General features: G+C 42.4%; 1 protein-coding gene across 5 annotated transcripts in view; it reads right to left on the minus strand.

Moving 5' to 3' along the window:
• Positions 1-3,393: 3,393 nt before the first annotated feature.
• LOC140128260 (acetylcholinesterase-like) overlaps positions 3,394-26,383 on the minus strand; it is a 64,425-nt gene continuing 41,435 nt past the window's right edge. For 2 of the 5 annotated variants that reach the window (XM_072149826.1, XM_072149824.1), the window contains exons 2-4: positions 21,497-23,029; positions 21,218-21,387; positions 3,394-5,270 (exon numbers count right to left, since the gene is read on the minus strand). In XM_072149826.1, the coding sequence (XP_072005927.1) occupies positions 5,149-5,270; positions 21,218-21,387; positions 21,497-23,007 (1,803 nt within the window). In that variant the 5' untranslated portion in view covers positions 23,008-23,029 and the 3' untranslated portion in view covers positions 3,394-5,148. Of the gene's footprint in view, positions 5,271-13,299; positions 13,541-13,627; positions 16,714-21,217; positions 21,388-21,496; positions 23,030-23,383; positions 23,530-26,383 lie in introns of those variants that run through there. The other 3 variants (XM_072149825.1, XM_072149827.1, XM_072149828.1) reach the window with 3 other exon arrangements.

The raw sequence follows: 26,383 nt of genomic DNA on the forward strand, positions 1-26,383 counted from the left end.
TGAGGAATTGATAGAGAAAGTATATTGGAAAATTGGTTAACTTTTCCTTACACCAACGATATTGATTATTTGCTGAAAGTGGACAGCCCCTTTAACATCATTACAAAAGCACCATATAGAATCTGGCACACCTCCTCCTAGAGACTTTCTAGCCACATCCATCGCCCATTACAAGGGTGGGCGACCTCCTGGGCATGAAATCCTCACTCAGTCCTCCTGACATAGCCTTACAAGCACTATTGAATCAAAAGTGATGTGCTATGTGATGGTGACTTCCCTCCCTCAGCCACTGCTCACAAGTTTTTTCCAGGCACCATATCCCCCCCATCATACACCCAATTGAGATAAAATTTTAAAGAACTCATCCATCAAGGGGACATTTTCAGAGAACTAACATGGCTCGAAGAGATGGTATCACCCACCAAGACGCTGATCTCCACACTTTATAGATTACAATTCGAATCCTCACTTCATCTCTGCCTGGGAGAAAGAGCTACAGGTTACTCCAGAATCTCTGCTGGAGATGTCAGCAGTCAACAGGCACATATCTCCACATATGATGGGAATGTACCAAAAATTTGCCCCTTCCTGAAACGCTATTACCCGGATTACCTCTAACTTCCACCACACCAATATTCAACAAACCCTTGTAGCTACAACTTATCTTAGCTGTGAAGGCAATCATCCTGACCCTGTGGAAATTCCCCCACAGTACCATCGCCCTCCCACTGGGCTAGCACATATGCAGGATGGAAGAGGTCTGTGCCTTCCAAAACCAAAACCATCAGAAGTTTTAGAAAATGACCCCCTGGCTGAATCTGCTCAGCTCCCAAATGTCCTCTTCCCTCTACACCTCTATGTTCGAGAATAGTCCACCTCTGACCTCCCATACCTCTTGAGTGCCATATTAACTGGACACTTCCATGCCATCTCGTAAGCATCTACAATGCCACGTGCGTTCCAACCTCATACTCCCTCTAGTTTCTAGTCCAGTCTTTTATCGATGTTGTCTGATTCTTATGTTGTACTAATTTGCCTGATGTACACTCTGTCTTATGTACGCTTTCCTGTAATGTTCCCTTTCGGTCCCATGGTTTGCTAATGTTACCCAATCTGTAGACTCCCACTCGATTAAAGCAATGTTATTGTCTTGTTGTGCTGTTATCCTGTTAAAAACCCAATAAAAAGAGATTCAAAAGAAAGAAGAACACTAAGGGGGTCATTTATCAATGGTGGTGTACGGTTTGTTGTTTTTGGTGCACAAATTGTGCTATAATTTACACTGTGATGTTAGATTGTGGAGGTTAATGAATTGGTGCATCACCAAAACAATTTAGAACTGTCTCCACATTCATGAAGGTGAAATAGAACTCCATAGACCAGTATTTTGCATCTCTAAGTGTGCGCCAAAAATTGTGCCAAAAACAGTATCGAGAAACTAGATGCACAGGAAGTGTTGGATTCCCTAGTCGCGTCCAAAAAAAGAAAAAATTGTGAGTGTCCGAAAAGCACTGATATTGTGGTGCCAACACTTCAGAAATAAAGCATAAGGGGCTAAAAAAAAAATTTATCTCAGAAGGTCAATAATGAAGGCACCCAAAAGAGTAGAATGACCATGAAAAGGGCCAGCAGGAGGACAGGAAGTCTTTGCTCTGTATCAATATGTTGTGTTCAATTTTTTTTTAATATCCTTTGATGATCACTGCCGGCTGAGTATAAAATGCTGTGAATTTTCTATTTCATGCATAACAACATGTCTGACGAAGAGAACTAGTATTCTCGAAAGTTCCACCATCAATTATCCTCAAAAAGGTATCGCCTGATTTCTTCTGATCTCCATGGCTAATACAGCACAAATCTACACGACTGTCAGCAGTAGAAGCCCTCATCAAGAGGAAAAAAAAGAGTGGAATGATCAGGCAGGAAAGTGAAATAGACATGGAGAGGACCAGCATGATTGCAGAGTCATGAAGAGAGTCAACGGTTGCATAGTAACAAGGGTAATATTAGGTCAGCAGGAGAGTCACCGAGGAGAGGGCAAGAGGAACCATGGAGCATGCAGAATATGAGACAACTGCAAGAGTATGAAGAGCATGCAGAGTATGAAGAATACAAGACAACTAGAAGAGTGTGAAAACCATGGACAGCATGAGAAATATGAGGCAATTGAAAGAGTATGAATGAAGAACATGTAAAGCATGAAGTATAATAGATAACTTGAAGTTTGAGAAGGACATGCAGAGCATGAAGAACACAAGGCAATTGCAAGAGGAAGAAGAACATGTAGAGCTTGAAGAATACAAGGCCACTGGAAGAGGAATAAGAACATGTAGAGCATGAAGAATACAAGGTAATTGGAAGAGGAAGAAGAACATGTAGAGCATGAAGAATACAAGGCAACGAGAAGAGGAAGAAGAACATGTAGAGCATGAAGAATACGAGGTAATTGGAAGAGGAAGAAGAACATGTAGAGCATGAAGAATACAAGGCAACGAGAAGAGGAAGAAGAACATGTAGAGCATGAAGAATACGAGGTAATTGGAAGAGGAAGAAGAACATGTAGAGCATGAAGAATACAAGGCAACGAGAAAAGGAAGAAGAACATGTAGAGCATGAAGAATACAAGGCAACGAGAAGAGGAAGAAGAACATGTAGAGCATGAAGAATACTAGGCAAGTGAAAGAGGAAGAAGGACATGTAGAGCATGAAGAATACTAGGCAAGTGAAAGAGGAAGAAGGACATGTAGAGCATGAAGAATACTAGGCAACTGGAATAAGAAGATGAACATGTAGAGCATGAAGAATACTAGGCAAGTGAAAGAGGAAGAAGGACATGTAGAGCATGAAGAATACTAGGCAAGTGAAAGAGGAAGAAGGACATGTAGAGCATGAAGAATACTAGGTAACTGGAATAAGAAGATGAACATGTAGAGCATGAAGAATACTAGGCAACTGGAAGAGGAAGATGAACATGTTGAGCATGAAGAATACAAGGCAACGAGAAGAGGAAGAAGAACATGTAGAGCATGAAGAATACTAGGTAACTGGAAGAGGAAGATGAACATGTAGAGCATGAAGAATACAGGGCAACTGGAAGAGGAAGATGAACATGTAGAGCATGAAGAATAGTTAGATAGAATAAAATAGATAAAGGTAAGTAGAACACGCAGAGGATTAAAGTTACAAGACGACTTGCGTAGAAAAAGACAGAGAGGAAGAAAAACCATGAGATGATTCAAAGGATGGAAGTACTAAGATAACTAGAAGAGCAAGAAGAACACTGAGAAGTCAATCTTCGCAGGAGGAGAGCTATGACGCAGATGGAGAGTTCTCAGACTGGACTAGAGGGAAAATAATCATATTTCTCAACAAAAATGAAATAAACGCGAGGCATTTAAAAAAAAACTGAGAAGGTTTAATGTTCTTTATTGAATGATGCACATACAAGGCTTGTTCCTCATCAGCACATATCAGGGAAGGCCTCATTTTCTGGTTTTGGATAATAACATCCAGGTTGGGCTGTAGCTTTGGATTCCCACTTTTGGGTTCCATTAATATTTGACTTTTTTTTTTGTCGGCTTCTGGAACCGTTGTAGAAGTGAAGTCACAGTAGTTAAATATAATCTATCTATATATCTCTATCATCTGTAATATAATATAATACTGCACATCTTATGGAGACATTACTACCGTAGGTCATGGGTTTGACATGGAACAGTATGAGAACCTCCCAAACGATTACAACCAACCAATTCTTTATCTCTCCAATCTCGTTACTAGTGGTCGCATTCTCTGTAGACCCTCATGTATGCAACCATCAGTCATGGGTCATGGACGGAGGTCTGCTAAACGCTTGCTAATTATTCAAATTGGTTAGATTTGCATATCTAGGTACTCATAAGAACCAACCATCAATGTAACAGTCATGATTGGGTGGACATAGGGTTCCATTTTGATTTAAAGGGGAATTCCACCTAAATTTGTTTATGTGATGGAACCAAAGCCAAAGGCGTTGGGATGTTCTAATGAGTTCTTTGGCCCAATAATGATAGGGAAAGTCTACCCACTTATGACTTTAGAAGGTCCCCTTTAAATTTAGGGTAATGTAGTTCTGATTGTAGATGTGATTGGATGTTATGGGAGCACAGTTAGATGTAAAATATGGGTATGGGTGATGTATAATAATAAAACACATACAATAACATAATAAAAATATGCGTGGATATAAAAAATAGTGGAAATGCACATACAGCACAGACATGAAATGCTGGGATTTGTAGTCCCCCTCATAGCTGGAGAACCAGGGGTTTCCTAGATCTTTCTTATGATATTACTAGTGAGGGATTAAGTGCATTCAAAGGTTGGGCTAGACCATAAATGACATATGGCTTCCAGCTGATCTAAGGAACCCATGGCTTTCTATAGCTGAAGATCATGGGATTTAAAGGGGAAGTTCACTCTTTAGTCTGTAGTTCTCAGATGACCAGAGCATATCTCAGGTGTATGGCTGGAGGATGTATCCTCAAGGTGCCACCACCATCATAGCTGATTTAAAAGTGGACTTCCCCTTTAAGATGATAGTTGTACCATGTCAGGCGAGTGTGACAGCTTATGAGACTGATGAATATTGCAGTACAGTATATTCTATAGGATGGGGCACCTTTGCCCTCTGCTGACAGGTACCCTACACCTCGGGGGCCCCTGGCAGAGGGGGCAGCGCTCACAGCGTCAAGAATAAATAGTTTACACATAAATCTCCCTCCATATATATATTAGAAATATGTATATATTATATATATTTATATATATATTTATATCTTTATATCATCGAACACTATATACAGATGGACATGCGGACAAGGGGGGGTCACAGCATCATACAGGGATATACCCACCCATCACACGCGATTGGGATGGATTTCGGGTGACATACGGTACATACAAGGGAAGGGGGGCAATCTAATGACTTGTGGTATTTTGTTACAGTCCTGCTCTTGAAGACACCACAGAAGGGGACAGTAAGGACACAAGTGTCTACAGACCCCGCCCCTATGACTCTCACTGCTCGTATGAGGAATTCTGTGCAGTGTGGTCACGATGATGTCATAGTGATGTCACAGTTCTCGTTCCGGTGAGGTCACGGTGAGGTCACAGCTCGCTGCAGCGCTCCTGCTTGCTGTAATGGTCAAACTGGTTCTTCCATCGCATCATGTAGGCGCTCCAGCGATGGAACTCCACCTTCCACTGACGCTCCGCTTCATCGATGTTATCTGCAGACGTGGGGGAGGGAGACAGTAGGAAATGGAGACAGAGAGAGAGGGAAGAACAGCATAAGAAAAGACACAAAAAGATGGTGGAGAAAAAGAAGAAGAATCCCTACTTAAAAGCATTGTCATCCAGGGAAGGTTCTTGTTGCCTTCTTAAAGCTGTAATGGCTGCCAGAATGCGGATCGCCCAGGTTTTCCAGGAACAGATATAACTCGTGTGGTCTACTAGAAGGTCTTAGACACTTGGGGGGTCCTTGGGTCAGTTCTATGTCTATTTTTGGAGCTCCGGTGCCCACCACATCCACTAAAGTGTCTTTAGCCCTTTTATAGTGTTCTTATGGTCGATTTTCTGTCTGGGATTTTTTTTTATTTCAAAAAGTCCCAAAAAAGTCTCAAAATGCATAAAAAGTCTCAGCACATCCACCAGCAGGGACTGGAGTGACTTTTTGCATAAGTCTCCATAAGTCATGAATCTTGCTTTGCACGATGTTGCACTAGCAGTAAGTAGTTCTATGTTTACACCAGATTAATATAGTATAATTATAGTATATAGAATAATTAGTATATAGTCCTGTGAGACATTTTAGAAGTAAAAAGTCTCAAAAATCCTTAATGCAACTACTTTGAGATTTTTTTTTTTACACAAAAAAAGTCCAGAAAAAACAATAATAAATAACCCCCTAGGTATCCGCATAATAGGTGTGTGTGTGAGTGGGGGGGCTATTTACTTATGAATAGTTAGTGAAGATAGCTTACACAGCAATTACAGTCTTCAAATCAACATCAACATCAGGATTTTATCGAAAATCTGATTAATAGTACAGACAGGAATGGGGATACATGATAGGAAACAAACGATTGTGGATTCTAGAGGAAAATCTGATTAATATCACATGAGGAATGAGGGGGTATGTGATGAAAAATGAATATTAAAGTCTCTACCTGAATTTGTTCTAGAGTAAAATCTGATTATAAGTGCAGAGACAGTTGTAGAATACTCAATATTTATTGCGTTTCCATCCTACATGGGGGTTATCTGTGCCTGCACTATTAATCAGATTTTTTTTTCCCTCGAGTTCATTAGGTAGATCATTTTAATGATATTTTTCCCATCATACACAGACAGTCTCTGGGTTATGTACAAGATAGGTTACAGGCAGTCCCCTACTTACAGACGACCCCTAGTTGCAGACGGACCTCTCTGCCCACTGTGACCTCTGGTGAAGCTCTCTGGAGGCTTTACTATATTCCCAGACTGCAATTATCAGCTGTAAAGTGTTTGTAATGAAGCTTTAATCCTTGGTCCCATTACAGCAAAATTTATGAAACTTCAGTTGTCACTGGGGCAAATAGTTTTTTTTAATATATATATATATATATATACAGTTTTGACTTGCATACAAATAGGGCAGAAAGGGTCCGTTTGTAACTAGGATTTGTCTGTAAGTCGGGCGTCCTTAAGTCAAGGACCACTAGATTGCTTTTTACCATGTATCCTAATCTGTGTCTGCACTAGCAATCAGATTTCTCTGTAGATCACACAAGATCAACCATCTAAGTGTAATCTAGTTACAAATCTGATTTTCGTTCCATGCAGGGATGGGGATACCTGGTAGGAAACAATTACGCATTCTAGGGAAAAATTCAATTACTAGCACATGAGAGATGGGGGATATATGATGGGAAATGCAGAATTAATCCTCTACCTAATGTACTCTAGAAGAAAATCTGATTATTAGTGTAGACACAGACGGGGAAATAGGATGAGGACAGAATGTATTCCGACTTAATGTATTCTAGTGAAAAATCTGATTAACAGTGGTGGCTAGGATGGGGAAACTTGATGGAAACCCCGCCCCAAATTATTAAAATTCTCCACCCAAAAGTGCTCTGTTGAAAAATATTGAACTGAACGAAGAGGCCATTCAATACTATAGAAATATCGAAAAAAATAGCTGAGCACAAGACTCGGATATCTTCTGAATTTGCTGTTTAGCTCACAATCTATTAGTCCGGGTAGTGGGTGGCCCACCCGAACCCCCATGTAAACTCTGGGTCCTCTCATCTCCAGTGATAACAGGACCCCCATTCTCCTAGACTAAAGGGTCTGTTCTTGTGATCCGTGCTGTTGGACTCCACCGGTCAGATTGATATCCCCTATCGCCGTACCGCCATTGCCGTCTATGGGGATGTATATGCGGCCACAGATTTGCGGTCGCATGCACGTCCCCGCAGACGCCAGTGTGAATGAGCCCTAAACAACAGGGGAAAAAAAGGATGAAACTTGAAATTAGAAAAATCTGATTAATAGTGCAGGGTGAGATGGAGATACCATATTGAAAACACACTATATTTCGAGACGCTGCTTAAATTTATTGGAGAGAAACATCTGATTTTACAAGTTCTAGTAATTGATCACCGATCCTTAGGATAATGCGCCAATCAGCTGCCAGGTGGGGGTAGTGGTCCTCTGGTGAGTGGTGCTTCTGCATCATAGGCCAGTGGCACCAAGCTCAGCCAGTATACAATGTAATGTGAATTTAATACTTAATTGCACCAGTCCTGGTCAATCCCTTCACACGATGTATGCCGGCCGTACCGTAATATCGGCGCCGGGGAGAGGGGGAGGGGGTGAGTGCTGCTCCCCCCACCCCTCTCCATAGTAATATAAGGTGCACGGCACAGTATTCTGGGGAAAGATAGTACATGTCCTATATTTCTCCCGGCTACGGAACATTACATGGTAACACGTGCGGCATCGTACCGCTCCCGTATGGCGCTGCGTGCCCATTGCCGTGTATACCCGTCTCCCATACGTCCATGTGAATGTAGCCTAAGATGGGGTTACATAAATGGAAACAAACAATAAACGATTTCTCCAGCCAATGTATTGTTGTTTTTTTTCAATATAAAAATCTGATTAATACATTTTTAAATCAGATTTCTCTATGGAATATATTTTAAGGAGAAATTACTTACACGCCTACATGGTAATACATGATGAGAACAAAGAATAATTAAAGTTCTCCACCTAAAAGTATTTTATAGAAAAAAAATCTAATTAATAGTGCAGGCTGATGGGGGACAATCTCAAGCAGATGTGAAAGTCCAGTTATTAGGGCCAAAACTAGGAAATATAGTCTAGAACGTTCCTAGCAGTCGTTTATATTGAATTCCCACGGTCAAGGCGAGGCTCTCATTGAATACATTCTGTGGTAATAATCAGATTTTTGGGTTAAACCCCTTTTACATGATTACATTATTAAAGAGAACCCGTCATGCAAAATAACCCCCCTAAACTAAATATATTTTCATAAACTGCCATTAGAGAGCATTGCCTCTATCCCTTCATTGTCCCTCTACATGCCTGTAAACCTAAGCAATGAGGTCCTAAAGCTGTATGCAAATGACCTGTGAAATGTCCAATGAAGCATTAGCATATTCAAGCTGTCCACCTTATTCATGAGTGGGAGGCACAGCCACACCCCCAGTGCTTGACTGACATAATGATGTGATGGCTGCACCATGTGCTGGTGGCCACGCCCCCTGCAGCCTGTGTGTGCCATGTTATAGCAGAACATGTCAGGCACTTGTGTAGCTGATGTCTGTGTCTCTCACCTGTGTATTAGGAGGATGCAGCATGTCAGCAGATGCAGCACACACACTAGCAATGCTTTACTATACATTACACACAGACATGAGCAGGGGGAGGAGAGGGGAGGGGGAACAGGGGTGACATCACTGCCTCTGACCATGTGACCAGCCTCATTTACATGATAAAGAATAGATGATTTTACAATGAATAATGTATGAAATAACTAGATAAAGGCTGGGATGGATCCTTGTGAGCTGCTCCAACAGGTAGTAGTGACAGGACTAGTGACACAGACCTGATGACAGGTGTCCTTTAAGGCGCTAAGGTATTTGATGGCGCTATATAAGTAAAGATTATTATTATTACACTATTATAAGAACCCAAACAATGAGTTATGGGCTAAATTATTATTTTTGGGTGGTATGATCTCACTACACTGTATACAGAGGTTATTTCTGGATGGATCTTAAAGGGATTGATTGCCCATCAGCATCCGATACATTAGAGTTACAGATGAGTTTCCTTCCTCCTCTTCCTCTATCCTAGGGTCTTACACCTGCCCCCAGATACAATACAATACATCATGGTCCGGCATTGTAGGACCAAGATAGAGACTTAAATAAGGGGGAGTAACAAAAATCCCCTAATTTTTGTTTCATCCTGGAATGGAAACTTTTCTGTCTAGTGTCTTAAAATTCAATCCTAACAAGTATTACTCATATTGCTGATGGTTTGTTACAGTGCATCATTGAAGTTCATGATCAGTCGTCTATCTAGGACCAGTAGGTGGCGCTCATTACAAACAAGCTAAATAACATACTAAAGCAGCCCCCACTAGATGGCGCTTTCTGAATACAGATAAAGTAATAGAATTACTCATCTCCATGGCGCTTATGGCATATAATCTAAATAATCACACAGCTTAGTGGTCCTCACCCCATATTAGCTGAATATGTTAGTATATATATGGTGGATCCAACAGTCACCACTAGGTGTCGCTCACTGTCTACATAGTAATAATAAATTGATACAGTCACCACTAGGTGGCGCTCACTGTCTACATACTAATAATACATTGATACAGTCACCACTAGGTGGCGCTCACGGTCTACATACTAATAATAAATTGATACAGTCACCACTAGGTGGCGCTCACTGTCTACATACTAATAAATTATTGATACAGTCACCACTAGGTGGCGCTCACTGTCTATATACTAATAATTAATTGATACAGTCACCACTAGGTGGCGCTCACGGTCTTCATACTAATAATAAATTGATACAGTCACCACTAGGTGGCGCTCACTGTCTATATACTAATAATTAATTGATACAGTCACCACTAGGTGGCGCTCACGGTCTACATACTAATAATACATTGATACAGTCACCACTAGGTGGCGCTCACTGTCTACATACTAATAATAATTGATACAGTCACCACTAGATGGCGCTCACTGTCCACATACTAATAATAAATTTATACAGTCACCACTAGGTGGCGCTCACTGTATATATACTAATAATACATTGATACAGTCACCACTAGGTGGCGCTCACTGTCTACATATTAATAATAATTTATACAATCACCACTAGATGGCGCTCACTGTCCACATACTAATAATAAATTGATGCAGTCACCACTAGATGGCGCTCACTGTCTACATACTAATAATACATTGATACAGTCACCACTAGGTGGCGCTCACTGTCTACATACTAATAATAATTGATACAATCACCACTAGATGGCGCTCACTGTCTACATACTAATAATAATTTATACAATCACCACTAGATGGCGCTCACTGTCTACATACTCATAACAATTGCTACAGTCACCACTAGGTGGCGCTCACTGTCTACATACTCATAATACATTGATACAGTCACCACTAGGTGGCGCTCACTGTCTACATACTAATAATACATTGGTACAGTCACCACTAGGTGGCGCTCACTGTCTACATATTAATAATAATTGATACAATCACCACTAGGTGGCGCTCACTGTCTACATACTAATAATACATTGATATAGTCACCACTAGGTGGCGCTCACTGTCTACATACTAATAATAAATTGATGCAGTCACCACTAGATGGCGCTCACTGTCTACATACTAATAATACATTGATACAGTCACCACTAGGTGGCGCTCACTGTCTACATACTAATAATAAATTGATACACTCACCACTAGGTGGCGCTCACTGTCTACATATTAATAATAATTTATACAGTCACCACTAGGTGGCGCTCACTGTCTACATACTAATAATAATTGATACAGTCACCACTAGATGGCGCTCACTGTCCACATACTAATAATAAATTTATACAGTCACCACTAGGTGGCGCTCACTGTATATATACTAATAATACATTGATACAGTCACCACTAGGTGGCGCTCACTGTCTACATATTAATAATAATTTATACAATCACCACTAGATGGCGCTCACTGTCCACATACTAATAATAAATTGATGCAGTCACCACTAGATGGCGCTCACTGTCTACATACTAATAATACATTGATACAGTCACCACTAGGTGGCGCTCACTGTCTACATACTAATAATAATTGATACAATCACCACTAGATGGCGCTCACTGTCTACATACTAATAATAATTTATACAATCACCACTAGATGGCGCTCACTGTCTACATACTCATAACAATTGCTACAGTCACCACTAGGTGGCGCTCACTGTCTACATACTCATAATACATTGATACAGTCACCACTAGGTGGCGCTCACTGTCTACATACTAATAATACATTGGTACAGTCACCACTAGGTGGCGCTCACTGTCTACATATTAATAATAATTGATACAATCACCACTAGGTGGCGCTCACTGTCTACATACTAATAATACATTGATATAGTCACCACTAGGTGGCGCTCACTGTCTACATACTAATAATAAATTGATGCAGTCACCACTAGATGGCGCTCACTGTCTACATACTAATAATACATTGATACAGTCACCACTAGGTGGCGCTCACTGTCTACATACTAATAATAAATTGATACACTCACCACTAGGTGGCGCTCACTGTCTACATATTAATAATAATTTATACAGTCACCACTAGGTGGCGCTCACTGTCTACATACTAATAATAATTGATACAGTCACCACTAGATGGCGCTCACTGTCCACATACTAATAATAAATTTATACAGTCACCACTAGGTGGCGCTCACTGTATATATACTAATAATACATTGATACAGTCACCACTAGGTGGCGCTCACTGTCTACATATTAATAATAATTTATACAATCACCACTAGATGGCGCTCACTGTCCACATACTAATAATAAATTGATGCAGTCACCACTAGATGGCGCTCACTGTCTACATACTAATAATACATTGATACAGTCACCACTAGGTGGCGCTCACTGTCTACATACTAATAATAATTGATACAATCACCACTAGATGGCGCTCACTGTCTACATACTAATAATAATTTATACAATCACCACTAGATGGCGCTCACTGTCTACATACTCATAACAATTGCTACAGTCACCACTAGATGGCGCTCACTGTCTACATACTCATAACAATTGCTACAGTCACCACTAGGTGGCGCTCACTGTCTACATACTCATAATACATTGATACAGTCACCACTAGGTGGCGCTCACTGTCTACATACTAATAATACATTGGTACAGTCACCACTAGGTGGCGCTCACTGTCTACATACTAATAATACATTGGTACAGTCACCACTAGGTGGCGCTCACTGTCTACATATTAATAATAATTGATACAATCACCACTAGGTGGCGCTCACTGTCTACATACTAATAATACATTGATATAGTCACCATTAGGTGGCGCTCACTGTCTACATACTAATAATAAATTGATGCAGTCACCACTAGATGGCGCTCACTGTCTACATACTAATAATACATTGATACAGTCACCACTAGGTGGCGCTCACTGTCTACATACTAATAATAAATTGATACACTCACCACTAGGTGGCGCTCACTGTCTACATACTAATAATAATTTATACAATCACCACTGGATGGCTCTCACTGTCTACATACTAATAATAAATTGATGCAGTCACCACTAGGTGGCGCTCACTGTCTACAAACTGCAGATTAGAGCATTGGAGTGAATAATCCTTAAAGTGAGTCTCTTACCCTAGTCAGGGATCATGAAAACGGGAACCCACCACTGCCCAGTGTGAATATAGTGCTGGCACGGCTTCGTTAATATCCAGCCACTAGGTGGCACTGCCAGTTATGTTTGTAAATGACGTGGTTAATATCTCTAATAGGAGGAGGCATGCATTGTGACTGGTGTGTCAGATGACTGCGTGCATTTTATTATTATTACTATTATTGATGGATAACATAAAAGAAAGTAAAATAAAAGGCAATAAAAGTGAAATGTAGAAGAAGAATATAAATTTATTGACTGTATAAATAGATGACGGGCGGAAGGCGATGATGGAAGTGAGGCATGCTGGGAGATGTTATCTGGGTGGAGGTAGCGTTACTAGTTCTCGCGTGTTTATGGCGCGGTCACGTTTTATGCTGCACTATGAGCACCCACAGGGTGAGCAGCAGCAGGTGGGGGCTGTTTCGGGAGCAGTTCGAGCAGGGCCCTCGGGTGGCTACAAGGGAGAAAGTCACAAGTCAGATCACAGATCACCAACAAATCACCGCCTCCCGCGTCTCACACACACAAAAACATCAAAACGCCAAATTTAACCAGTCTTTATTTTTGTTTCACATCACCAGAAAACGTAGAAATTTTATTTGCCCCATTCAGCATTTCGGAGGCGAATCTACATTATATATTTAAAATGAAAATTTAAAGTGCAATTTTTTTTTGGAATAATCGAAAAATGGTATCATTCTTATGATTATCTCTTCATTCGTGCCCTAATTAGTGTACAATGACTGAACCCTGCCTCCTGATTGGCGTCCGCTATGATTGCAGAACATAAAGACATAAAGAAGTGTTATCATAGATCTGAGGAAACTACCTCTTAAAGGGGATATGCAGATTAGAAAACGGCTCTATTCAAAGGATTGTGCACACACAATGATTACTTAGTCGTATCAAGATCAATGTACAACAGCTGCAATACCAGACACATCCTGTGGTCAACGGTGGCGCTGTTTTACTAACCTCATACTATACCTAACAGTAATTATCAGGGGACAAGGTCTGCAAGTATTATCCCACTACTACGATATTGTACATGCAATGTGAAGCATGGGGAGCAGAGCAGCAGGCTAAACCACTCATATTGGTATATTTTAAAGGGAACCTGTCACCAGGTTTTATTCCACTAAACTACGAGCCCCTCACATAGGGTGCTATGAACCAATCTTTCTAGAATTTCCTCTTGTTTATGAAATCTCACCCATTTACCTATTAAAAAAAAAATATCCCCCAAAGTCAGGCAAATATGACTCTTCTCACCTCATGAGATGAGTCAAGTTTAGTCACTTCAGAAGCTTCTGTTCTATACCACCCAAAAACATGCTTTTGGCATCATATTAAAGATAAGAAGTCATTCTGACAGATCCCACCCAAAGCCAGAGCTACAGAGTAAAGGATCTCATGTTTCAGATCACTTTTATAGCTTTGCGATCTACAGAACCAGAGATACAGGCAGCTAAAGACTTTGGAAAACCAAGCTGTAGCTAAAGATCAAACTCCCGCCTATTTTCAACTGTTATCTCCGGTTCTGTAACTCAGAATGACTTCTTATCTTTAATATGACACCAGCAGCATGTTTCTAGGTGCTACAGAACAGGAGATAAGGGCTTCTGAAGTGACACTCCCTGCAGCCACTAAACTTGACTCATCTCATGTGAGGACCAGGTGAGAAGAGTCATATTTGCCTGACTTTAGGTAAATGGTGAGGATTCACATAGAAGAGGGAATTCTAGAAGGGACATTTCATACCCTGAGGGGGGCAGAACTGCTGATAGGTTCCATTAAAGCCACAATAATGAGGGACATAGGATAGTGGGGGCTTATGGCATGATGCCATCCCGGGGTGCGGCCCGATACCATCTGTAAAGGATTCCTAAAATATCTGGGATCACCTTGTATAAGTTATCACTTGCAGCAGGGTGAGAGCAGATGTTACAGATTACAAAAAGTCCAAATGGAGTGAATTACGGGAGGGTAAAAGGTAAGAATATAACAGGCAACAAGGTCCTGGCTACGGTAATCTCCCGGGGACTACAAGTCCCAGCATGACAATGTGGATACACAGCCTGACTTCCTAGTGACCTGTATGGTAGGTACATCCTGGGCGTCTATTGAGGCCTCTGATTGGCCATTTAGGTCGTTTATTATGGACACATATGTATTAAAGGGAATGTATCAGCAGCTGTGACCATACAGACAGCAGCCGCTGTTAGGTCCTGTCCCTGGAGATCTGCGTGATCAGACCGCTCTGTGTATGTTGTTAGTAGCAGCAGGATCTCAAAAAATGGATTTATATTCCAGATATGGGGGGGGGGGGGGGGTCCTTACACTGCAGTGCTCTTAGTTCTCTACTTCACACCCCCTCACCTCTTAAAGGGAACCAGTCACCAGGTTTTATACCCCGCTCCCCTGTATTAAAAAAACCCTATCTCTATACTCACCATCACTTCTTCTCCCTCTTCTTCCCTGCCCGTGCGTACACACTGATGTCTCGTGATGTCACGGCCGTGTGACATCATAGTATGTGCGCGCCTGCAGGCTGCAGCCAGGAAGAGAAGAAGACAGAGCCACAGCCAGAAGACGCCGAGGGGAAGTGTTAAGTATATTTTTTGGGCTCTTCAGTGGCCATTTCATTATAGGGGGCTCTGCTGTGGATATTTCATTAAGGTGGGGGGGAGGGGGGAGGGAGCTCTGCTGTGGACATTACAATAAAGGGAGGCTCTGCTGTGATCATTTCATTAAAGGGGGCTGTACTGTGGACATTGCATTAAATGAGGTCTTTTCTCTGGACATTTCATTAAGGGGGGCTCTACTGTGGCCATTCCATTACAGGGGGCATCTGCTGTGGCCATTCCATTAAAGGGGGCATCTGCTGTGGCCATTTCATTAAAGGGGGCATCTGCTGTGGACATTCCATTAAAGGGGGCATCTGCTGTGGCCATTTCATTAAAGGGGGCATCTGCTGTGGCCATTTCATTAAAGGGGGCATCTGCTGTGGCCATTTCATTAAAGGGGGCATCTGCTGTGGCCATTTCATTAATGAGGTGCGGCTGCTGCTGGACATTTTATTGGTTGTAGCGGATGCATTCCCCCCCCCCCCCCCCCTAGGGCTTATACTTGAGTCAATAAGTTTCCCATTTTCTTTTGTGGTAATGGGGAATTACTATTTGTGCTTTTGCTTATACTTGGGAATGTATGTATATATGTATGTATGTATGTATGTATGTATATTTATTTTCCTCATACTGAAAAGGCCAAAGACAAGGGGACATTATAGGTGTGTGTGTGTTTCTATAATTCGCCTCGGGCGGCAGAGGGACTAGGTTCACCCCTGCCCCTCCTTCTGGTCTAAGTGACTTAATTATTTTACAAGAAACCTTTGGTGACTGTAAGTTGGAGCTGAGGGGAGGGGTCTATGGAGCAGTTTATTGCAGTGAACTCAGAGCACAGCAGTGTGAGGACATCCCAGATCTGCAATCCTGGACTATAAACCCATAATTAGTTCTAAGAAAAATCTAATTCATATCCCTGTAGGGATGGTGGATAATAAGGCGCTGGCAGCCGTTACAGCCGGTGCAACAAGGAACACAGCGGTGTATTAGGAGAAGCAGCCATCTAGACATAGGAGGAGGCGAGGGAGGACAGGCAGGGGTTAAACATGTAAGACGGCACACGGTTAGTACACGATAAGTCATGTTAATATTACACAAGACGTCACACACAGAGGTCATTAACAGGTTAAGTGAGCGCGTTATCATCCAATGTGCAGGTAGGTCAATCTTTGTTAATGCTGTTTATAACACTGCTGGGTTATGGATACACTGAGTATACAGGAGGGGGGGGGCGTATATACACATAGAAAGCTGCACATCAGGGCCGTGTTAATGCATTCAATTAATCTTGAGGTTTGCAGAACGTCTTATATCTATAAGAACTGAATGTACTGCCTGAGGCTAGATAGACAGGACTACAATCCTGAATATAATGTACTGCCTGAGGCTAGATAGACAGGACTACAATCCCGAATATATTGTACTGCCTGAGACTAGATAGGCAGGACTACAATCCCGAATATAATGTACTGCCTGAGACTAGATAGACAGGACTACAATCCTGAATATATTGTACTGCCTGAGACTAGATAGGCAGGACTACAATCCCGAATATAATGTACTGCCTGAGACTAGATAGGCAAGACTACAATCCTGAGTATAATGTACTGCCCGAGACTAGATAGGGAAGACTACAATCCTGAATATAATGTACTGCCTGAGACTAGATAGGCAAGACTGCAATCCTGAGTATAATGTACTGCCCGAGACTAGATAGGGAAGACTACAATCCCAAATATAATGTACTGCCTGAGACTAGATAGGCAAGGATATAATTCTGAATATATTGTACTGCCTGAGACTAGATAGGCAGGACTACAATCCTGAATATAATGTACTGCCTGAGACTAGATAGGCAAGACTACAATCCTGAATATAATGTACTGCCTGAGACTAGATAGGCAGGACTACAATCCTGAATATAATGTACTGCCTGAGACTAGATAGGTAAGACTACAATCCTGAATATAATGTACTGCCTGAGACTAGATAGGCAAGACTACAATCCTGAATATACTGTACTGCCTGAGACTAGATAGGCAAGACTGCAATCCTGAATATAATGTACTGCCTGAGACTAGATAGGCAGGACTACAATCCTGAATATAATGTACTGCCTGAGACTAGATAGGCAGGACTACAATCCTGAATATAATGTACTGCCTGAGACTAGAAAGGCAAGACTGCAATCCTGAATATAATGTACTGCCTGAGACTAGATAGGCAGGACTACAATCCCGAATATAATGTACTGCCTGAGACTAGATAGGCAAGACTACAATCCCAAATATAATGTACTGCCTGAGACTAGATAGGTAAGACTACAATCCTGAATATAATGTACTGCCTGAGACTAGATAGGCAAGACTGCAATCCCAAATATAATGTACTGCCTGAGACTAGATAGGCAGGACTACAATCCCAAATATAATGTACTGCCTGAGACTAGATAGACAGGACTACAATCCCGAATATAATGTACTGCCTGAGACTAGATAGACAGGACTACAATCCTGAATATATTGTACTGCCTGAGACTAGATAGGCAGGACTACAATCCCGAATATAATGTACTGCCTGAGACTAGATAGGCAAGACTACAATCCTGAGTATAATGTACTGCCCGAGACTAGATAGGGAAGACTACAATCCTGAATATAATGTACTGCCTGAGACTAGATAGGCAAGACTGCAATCCTGAGTATAATGTACTGCCCGAGACTAGATAGGGAAGACTACAATCCCAAATATAATGTACTGCCTGAGACTAGATAGGCAAGGATATAATTCTGAATATATTGTACTGCCTGAGACTAGATAGGCAGGACTACAATCCTGAATATAATGTACTGCCTGAGACTAGATAGGCAAGACTACAATCCTGAATATAATGTACTGCCTGAGACTAGATAGGCAGGACTACAATCCTGAATATAATGTACTGCCTGAGACTAGATAGGTAAGACTACAATCCTGAATATAATGTACTGCCTGAGACTAGATAGGCAAGACTACAATCCTGAATATACTGTACTGCCTGAGACTAGATAGGCAAGACTGCAATCCTGAATATAATGTACTGCCTGAGACTAGATAGGCAGGACTACAATCCTGAATATAATGTACTGCCTGAGACTAGATAGGCAGGACTACAATCCTGAATATAATGTACTGCCTGAGACTAGAAAGGCAAGACTGCAATCCTGAATATAATGTACTGCCTGAGACTAGATAGGCAGGACTACAATCCCGAATATAATGTACTGCCTGAGACTAGATAGGCAAGACTACAATCCCAAATATAATGTACTGCCTGAGACTAGATAGGCAAGACTGCAATCCCAAATATAATGTACTGCCTGAGACTAGATAGGCAGGACTACAATCCCAAATATAATGTACTGCCTGAGACTAGATAGGCAAGACTACAATCCCAAATATAATGTACTGCCTGAGACTAGATAGGCAAGACTACAATCCTGAATATAATGTACTGCCTGAGACTAGATAGGGAAGACTACAATCCTGAGTATAATGTACTGCCTGAGACTAGATAGGCAAGACTACAATCCTGAGTATAATGTACTGCCTGAGACTAGATAGGCAAGACTACAATCCTGAATATACTGTACTGCCTGAGACTAGATAGGCAAGACTACAATCCTGAATATAATGTAATGCCTGAGACTAGATAGGGAAGACTACAATCCCGAATATAATGTACTGCCTGAAACTAGATAGGTAAGACTACAATCCTGAATATAATGTACTGCCTGAGACTAGATAGGCAAGACTACAATCCTGAGTATAATGTACTGCCTGAGACTTGATAGGGAAGACTACAATCCCGAATATAATGTACTGCCTGAAACTAGATAGGCAAGGCTACAATCCTGAGTATAATGTACTGCCTGAGACTAGATAGGCAAGACTACAATCCTGAATATAATTTACTGCCTGAAACTAGATAGGCAAGACTACAATCCTGAATATAATGTACTGCCTGAGACTAGATAGGCAGGACTACAATCCTGAGTATAATGTACTGCCTGAGACTAGATAGGCAAGACTACAATCCCGAATATAATGTACTGCCTGAGACTAGATAGGCATGACTGCAATCCCAAATATAATGTACTGCCTGAGACTAGATAGGCATGACTACAATCCTGAGTATAATGTACTGCCTGAGACTAGATAGGCATGACTACAATCCTGAATATAATGTACTGCTTGAGACTAGATAGGCAAGACTACAATCCTGAATATAACGTACTGCCTGAGACTAGATAGGCAAGACTACAATCCCGAATATAATGTACTGCCTGAGACTAGATAGGCATGACTACAATCCTGAGTATAATGTACTGCCTGAGACTAGATAGGCAAGACTACAATCCTGAATATAATGTACTGCCTGAGACTAGATAGGCAAGACTACAATCCCAAATATATTGTACTGCCTGAGACTAGATAGGCAGGACTACAATCCCAAATATAATGTACTGCCTGAGACTAGATAGGTAAGACTACAATCCTGAATATAACGTACTGCCTGAGACTAGATAGGCAAGACTACAATCCTGAATATACTGTACTGCCTGAGATTAGATAGGCAAGACTACAATCCTGAATATAATGTACTGCCTGAGACTAGATAGGCAGGACTACAATCCTGAATATACTGTACTGCCTGAGACTAGATAGGCAAGGCTACAATCCTGAATATAATGTACTGCCTGAGACTAGATAGGCAGGACTACAATCCTGAATATAATGTACTGCCTGAGACTAGATAGGCAAGACTACAATCCTGAGTATAATGTACTGCCTGAGACTAGATAGGCAAGACTACAATCCTGAGTATAATGTACTGCCTGAGACTAGATAGGCAAGACTGCAATCCTGAGTATAATGTACTGCCTGAGACTAGATAGGCAAGGCTACAATGCTGAATATAATGTACTGCCTGAGACTAAATAGGCAAGGCTACAATCCTGAATATAATGTACTGCCTGAGACTAGATAGGCAAGACTACAATCCTGAATATAATGTACTGCCTGAGACTAAATAGGCAAGGCTACAATCCTGAATATAATGTACTGCCTGAGACTAGATAGGCAAGGCTACAATCCTGAATGCATGGACTGTCTGATACTAAATAGATAAGGTTTCAATCCTAATATTGCCAGAGAAAGGGAAAACTGTACGCTTGGCCGGCTTCTCATAAACATTAAACTTTCTTTTAGGTAAATTCCTCTAAGTTTGTCTTGTTTACTGCTGTGACATGACACCACTGTGATCAATAAGTGGTCAATAAGTGGTCAAAGAAGCAGAAACAATGAAATCACCAGTCCCACTTCTCCACTTATGCTGTAGCAGTCAAAGTAGATTTTATTATTGCACTACCCACTGTCCACCATTCACCAGAGGTTTTTCGGTGAACCCAGGAGGAAGGCCTGGAGTGTACTATATGAAAGATCACCCTATAATATATATGACATACCTGTGATATTGAGGAGTTTGGGCAAGAAGCGGTTCCAGAAGGTGCAGGTCTGTACTCGTATCCCCCGCAGGTTCTCGTAGGGCTTGTTATTCAGTGCTAAATATCTTTGTTCTGTTGCAGAGTACCGGGGCCATTTTGCTTGGCGGGTGTTGATGTTCTCATTAGGGTCCCTAATAGGGGGATAAAAATAAGGTTACAGGGTACCCACATAGTGGTTGTAGTCATTTTTATCTCAGATTTGTAAAAACTTTCTGTAAATTTCATTCTGTTCACTCTCACCCGGTCCTTGCGAAGTTGGCCCAGTATCGCATCATCCGTCGACTCAGGTCTGCTTCTTGCTTGGTGTAGTTTAGTTTTGGCTCCAGAGGAAGACCGAAGACAAACTCAATCTCGTAGCCATGAGGAACACCCATCCATTGTGGCCAGGCCAAGTTGGATGCCCTGTGGTCGAAGTAGTAAGCGTAGACTTTGTTCCCAAACTCTGATACCTTTCCAGCAAAGTGAGTCATGGGGCAAATGACATTTTGGTCTCCCACTATCTGGTCCATAGCATCCCTGTTTTTTACCGGAGCATTTTCATCTGCCCAATCTGTATATTGCATCATAACTGCTTCGAGAGCAATGTCATTGGCTTGAGGGACACTCATCCTCACTCCACCAAGGAACTCCTCCCGAGTGATCAAGCTCTCATTGTTCTTGGTGAAGCCTGGTGCTCCGTACAGTAGGAAGTATGAGCCTTCATTCTGGTTGACGCCTACAATTAGTGGGCATGGCTTAAACCGGCCCATGTTCATTAATGTTTCAGGGGCATCTGGGAAAAAATCTCCATCAGAGACAGGAACAAAGGCAAATCGGAAGACACTTGGTGCGGGAAGGACGGAAAACTCGTGGTCAATAAGTTTCTGTGGTGGTTTTGTACGGATACAGTTCAGCAGTTCTGTATCGTTACCCAGTTTACAGTCTAGCAGCTTACCCATAAGCTCAGCCCGACGCCGGGCCTCTTGGGGTGTAACAGTCGCCCATGGTGTGTTCGGAGAACCACTCTGCAGGACAGCTTTCGAGAACAGATGATGGCTACCAGGAGAGAGTACATGCATGCCAACAGAAGCACCCCCAGCACTCTCTCCGAAGATAGTGACTGTCTTAGGGTCACCACCAAAAAGTCCAATGTTATCTTGGACCCACTGAAGTGCAAGGCGCTGGTCAAATAAGCCCACATTCCCTGGAGCATCTGAACTTCCTGGTGTCAGTGTCAGAAAACCAAATGCTCCTACACGGTAGTTCATACTAACTACTATGACATTTTCTGTGTAACATAGATAACGACCATCGTAAACATCAAGGGAGGAGGATCCACTATAGAAGCCACCACCATAGATCCAGACCATGACTGTTGCATTTGTAGGGCGTGGAGAAGGGACCCAGATGTTTAGGTACAAGCAGTCCTCACTCATTGGTCTATTAGGATTCCACATTTCCATGCCAGAGAAACCCGGATACAAGGTGTCAAAGTATTGGTAACATGCGTTAGGATAGCTGGTGGCATCCCAGACATCACTCCATGGCTTTTTTGGTTCTGTTCGTCGAAATCTTAACTTGTCAACCGGCGGCTCGGCAAATGGAATTCCTAGAAATCCGGTGACATGGCTGGAAAGGACATGGAGTCGGGTTCCTCTAACTTTACCTGAACGGGTGGTGACCAGAATTTCCGAGTCACTTTGACCAACGACATGAGACAAGAGGAGAGAGAGGGTGCAGAAACCAAACAGCGTAAATGACAAGAACTGCATGACTGGTCCTCACTGAAATTACCTGAGGAAAAAGAAAAGAAGAAGAAACAACATAGAGATTTCATGTTAACGGGTTACGAAAGTCACATAAACAAAACTGAAAAAAAAACAAAAAAAAAAAAAAAACTTCTAGCTTTGGAAAGTGGACAATTTCTAAGAAAAACATGAGAGGCAGAGAGATAAGAAAAGAGAAATTGTTTGTAAGGAGATAGATAAGGAAAGAGGAGAACTTAGGGCAGTGGAGCAATGTGGAGAAGATCAAGACAAAGATGGACAACTCTTATAACTAGACACTCAAAAACTGTAACAGAAGACGACCAAGATCGAAAATGTCTCGGTTTGGCTTCGAATCCCTTTCACTACAACATATTCTTACCGTCTTGTACTCTCTAAGGTTTTTGTCCCTTCTTCTCCTGTGTCTTATGTCTCTCTAACCACCAGGAACCCTGCAACAGCTGTGATCTCACCAGGCAGCGTGAAACGGAGCTACAGGAGGCTTATGGAGAGCGATAGAGAAAGAGGGAGTGTAAAGGGAGGGGAATGTAGGCGGCCTCCCTTATTACAGGACTGGTGTTGGCTGGGGTGTCCTTTATCAAGGTCCAGAATTTTGTTTTTTTGAGCAGATGGTAATAGGTTGCCCAATTCTCTTCGAACATCAGATGTCATGTTGAGTTTTTATTGCTAAATATGACTTTAAGGAGACCACAAACTAGCCCAAACAGCAACATCAGATACCGATGAGCCTTCTATCATACATCTAGTGGGAGGAGACCTGAGGGACAACTCATTCACGTGAACATCGATTTAACAAATTCCACCGAGATCACACAACAGTAGGAATCCAGGGCAAGACCTGGTGATAGATACAGTGCAACATGGATCCTTTGCAGCCAAGGTAATAATTTACTATCTGATATCCCACAGGTTCTGTGTTACATCAACGAGAGAGTATCTGGGTAGACTCAACATCCATTCATCGTGATGGAGAGTGACAATACAGAATTTCCTGGGAATGCGAAACCTCAAAGACCTCAACTAACAAGAGCACCACCAATATTTTATGATCCTTATGGGTTCAACTCCTGAAGCTTGAAAGTTTTGGCTCTCAAACATGTAATATTACATTACAGCCATTCCAATAAGTGTGGTACACAGATAGGTGGGCGCCCCCAAGTCAGAAGCCAACTTACTCAATCCTTTGGTCCTTTTGAGATCTGTAATCTGAGGAAAGTTTACCTGAACTTTTTACCGACAGTAGATGTGTCCTGGTGAGAAGTTTCTGAGGAACATTGGGAGATAGGTGAAGGGTGGGGCCGGTAGCGAATACATTAAAATACGAGGCACCCTGAGGTCCTCGTGTGTCGTAGCCTGAGCTCCCAAGACTAATTTGAATTGACTTTTATAGCTCTATATTTCTGTGATTGCAGGATATAAAGTTATGATAGAAGAAGTCTTGAGGAACGAAGAAGTACTGGTACCCGATCATGGGAGCAGGGGCCAACCAGTGTTAGGCAGATTCTATTTTATTTTGGGCTTCCTCCCTCCATGTTCTCTACCATAAAACTATCCGATAATCCAATAATAATTGTAAAATAAGGAGTAAATAGTACAATACACTGCTACCAGAAGCATCTGAAGGTTAATCGGCTGACCTGGTCCCCCCCTCTCGTGAACATTTTGGACTCTCCCTTTGATGTCCCCCCCCCCCCCCCTCCATAGTGGTAATTCCTGACAAGCGTTGACCCAGGTTACCCCCCGGTCACCATTGAATGTGCCGGCCTCAGCCATTGGAGGTGGTGGTGGGGGATGAATAGGAAAAGAGACGGAGAGCAGGACATATCCCGCAGCTGTCTCTTGTCTATTTTGGGCGAGCTCACAGATAACATTTCAATAAACATGCATATATATACACTAGCGCCGTATACGCCTCACCGCTCGCTCACAGTAAAGACCTTGTCGCTTGGGATTGTCATTTACATGTAGGCGATTCAAGGCAGGGACAGAGGTCACAAGCTCTTAAAGGGAACCTGTCACAAGGAAAGCTTCCATCTACAGCCAGGAGTATGTAGGGGGCGCTACTGTACCAATAATATGGAAGTCATCTGACTCATAGCCAGGGGATTTTACTCCTTTATTAGAAAGTCAGGGGAATGGTCCCATCTCATTGACATTAATGTACGGCCGAGCTATAGGGGCCGCTCTGTAGTAAGTGTAAGTGTGGAATTAAGGAAATCTTTAAGAGAGCAGAAGTAGTAAGAGGGGCAAGAGGGGCTGCAAAATAAACTGTGCAAAGTAAGCGGGGGCCAGGGAGGAGAAAAAGTAAAGTGTGCACGTGAAGCAAAAGAGGTAAGGGGTGCATGTGAAGAGGAAGAGGTAAGGGGTGCATGTGAAGAGGAAGAGGTAAGGGGTGCATGTGAAGAGGAAGAGGTAAGGGGTGCATGTGAAGAGGAAGAGGTAAGGGGTGCATGTGAAGAGGAAGAGGTAAGGGGTGCATGTGAAGAGGAAGAGGTAAGGGGGCATGTGAAGAGGAAGAGGTAAGGGGGCATGTGAAGAGGAAGAGGTAAGGGGGGCATGTGAAGAGGAAGAGGTAAGGGGGGCATGTGAAGAGGAAGAGGTAAGGGGGGCATGTGAAGAGGAAGAGGTAAGGGGGGCATGTGAAGAGGAAGAGGTAAGGGGTGCATGTGAAGAGGAAGAGGTAAGGGGTGCATGTGAAGAGGAAGAGGTAAGGGGTGCATGTGAAGAGGAAGAGGTAAGGGGTGCATGTGAAGAGGAAGTGGTAAGGGGTGCATGTGAAGAGGAAGAGGTAAGGGGTGCATGTGAAGAGGAAGTGGTAAGAGGCGCATGTGAAGAAGAAGAGGTAAAGGGTGCATGTGAAGAGGAAGAGGTAAGGGGGCATGTGAAGAGGGAGAGGTAAGGAGGCATGTGAAGAAGAAGAGGTAAGGGGGCATGTGAAGAAGAAGAGGTAAGGGGGCATGTGAAGAAGAAGAGGTAAGGGATGCATGTGAAGAGGAAGAGGTAAGGGATGCATGTGAAGAAGAAGAGGTAAGGGGGCATGTGAAGAAGAGGAGGTAAGACTCGCATGTGAAGCAGAAGAGGAGGTAAGGGGGGCATGTGAAGAGGAAGAGGTAGGGGTGCAGGTGAAGAGGAGGTAAGGGATGCATGTGAATCAGAGAAATGTTGCTCCAGGGCTAAGGATCCGCCACCTACTTTGTGCCCACCTGTTTGTGGGTAGCATGAGCCCAGTTTGCCCCCCAAGGCCTTAGCCTATGAACCCGGTGTATATATGGAAACCCATTGATTGCTCCTAGAAGTAGATGATGTGGGTAAGTGATTAACCCCTTGAGGCCTCCCATCAATCCTTCCCATGTCGTCCAGG

The sequence above is a fragment of the Engystomops pustulosus genome, chromosome 4, assembly GCF_040894005.1.
Source record: "Engystomops pustulosus chromosome 4, aEngPut4.maternal, whole genome shotgun sequence".
Taxonomy (NCBI): domain Eukaryota; kingdom Metazoa; phylum Chordata; class Amphibia; order Anura; family Leptodactylidae; genus Engystomops; species Engystomops pustulosus.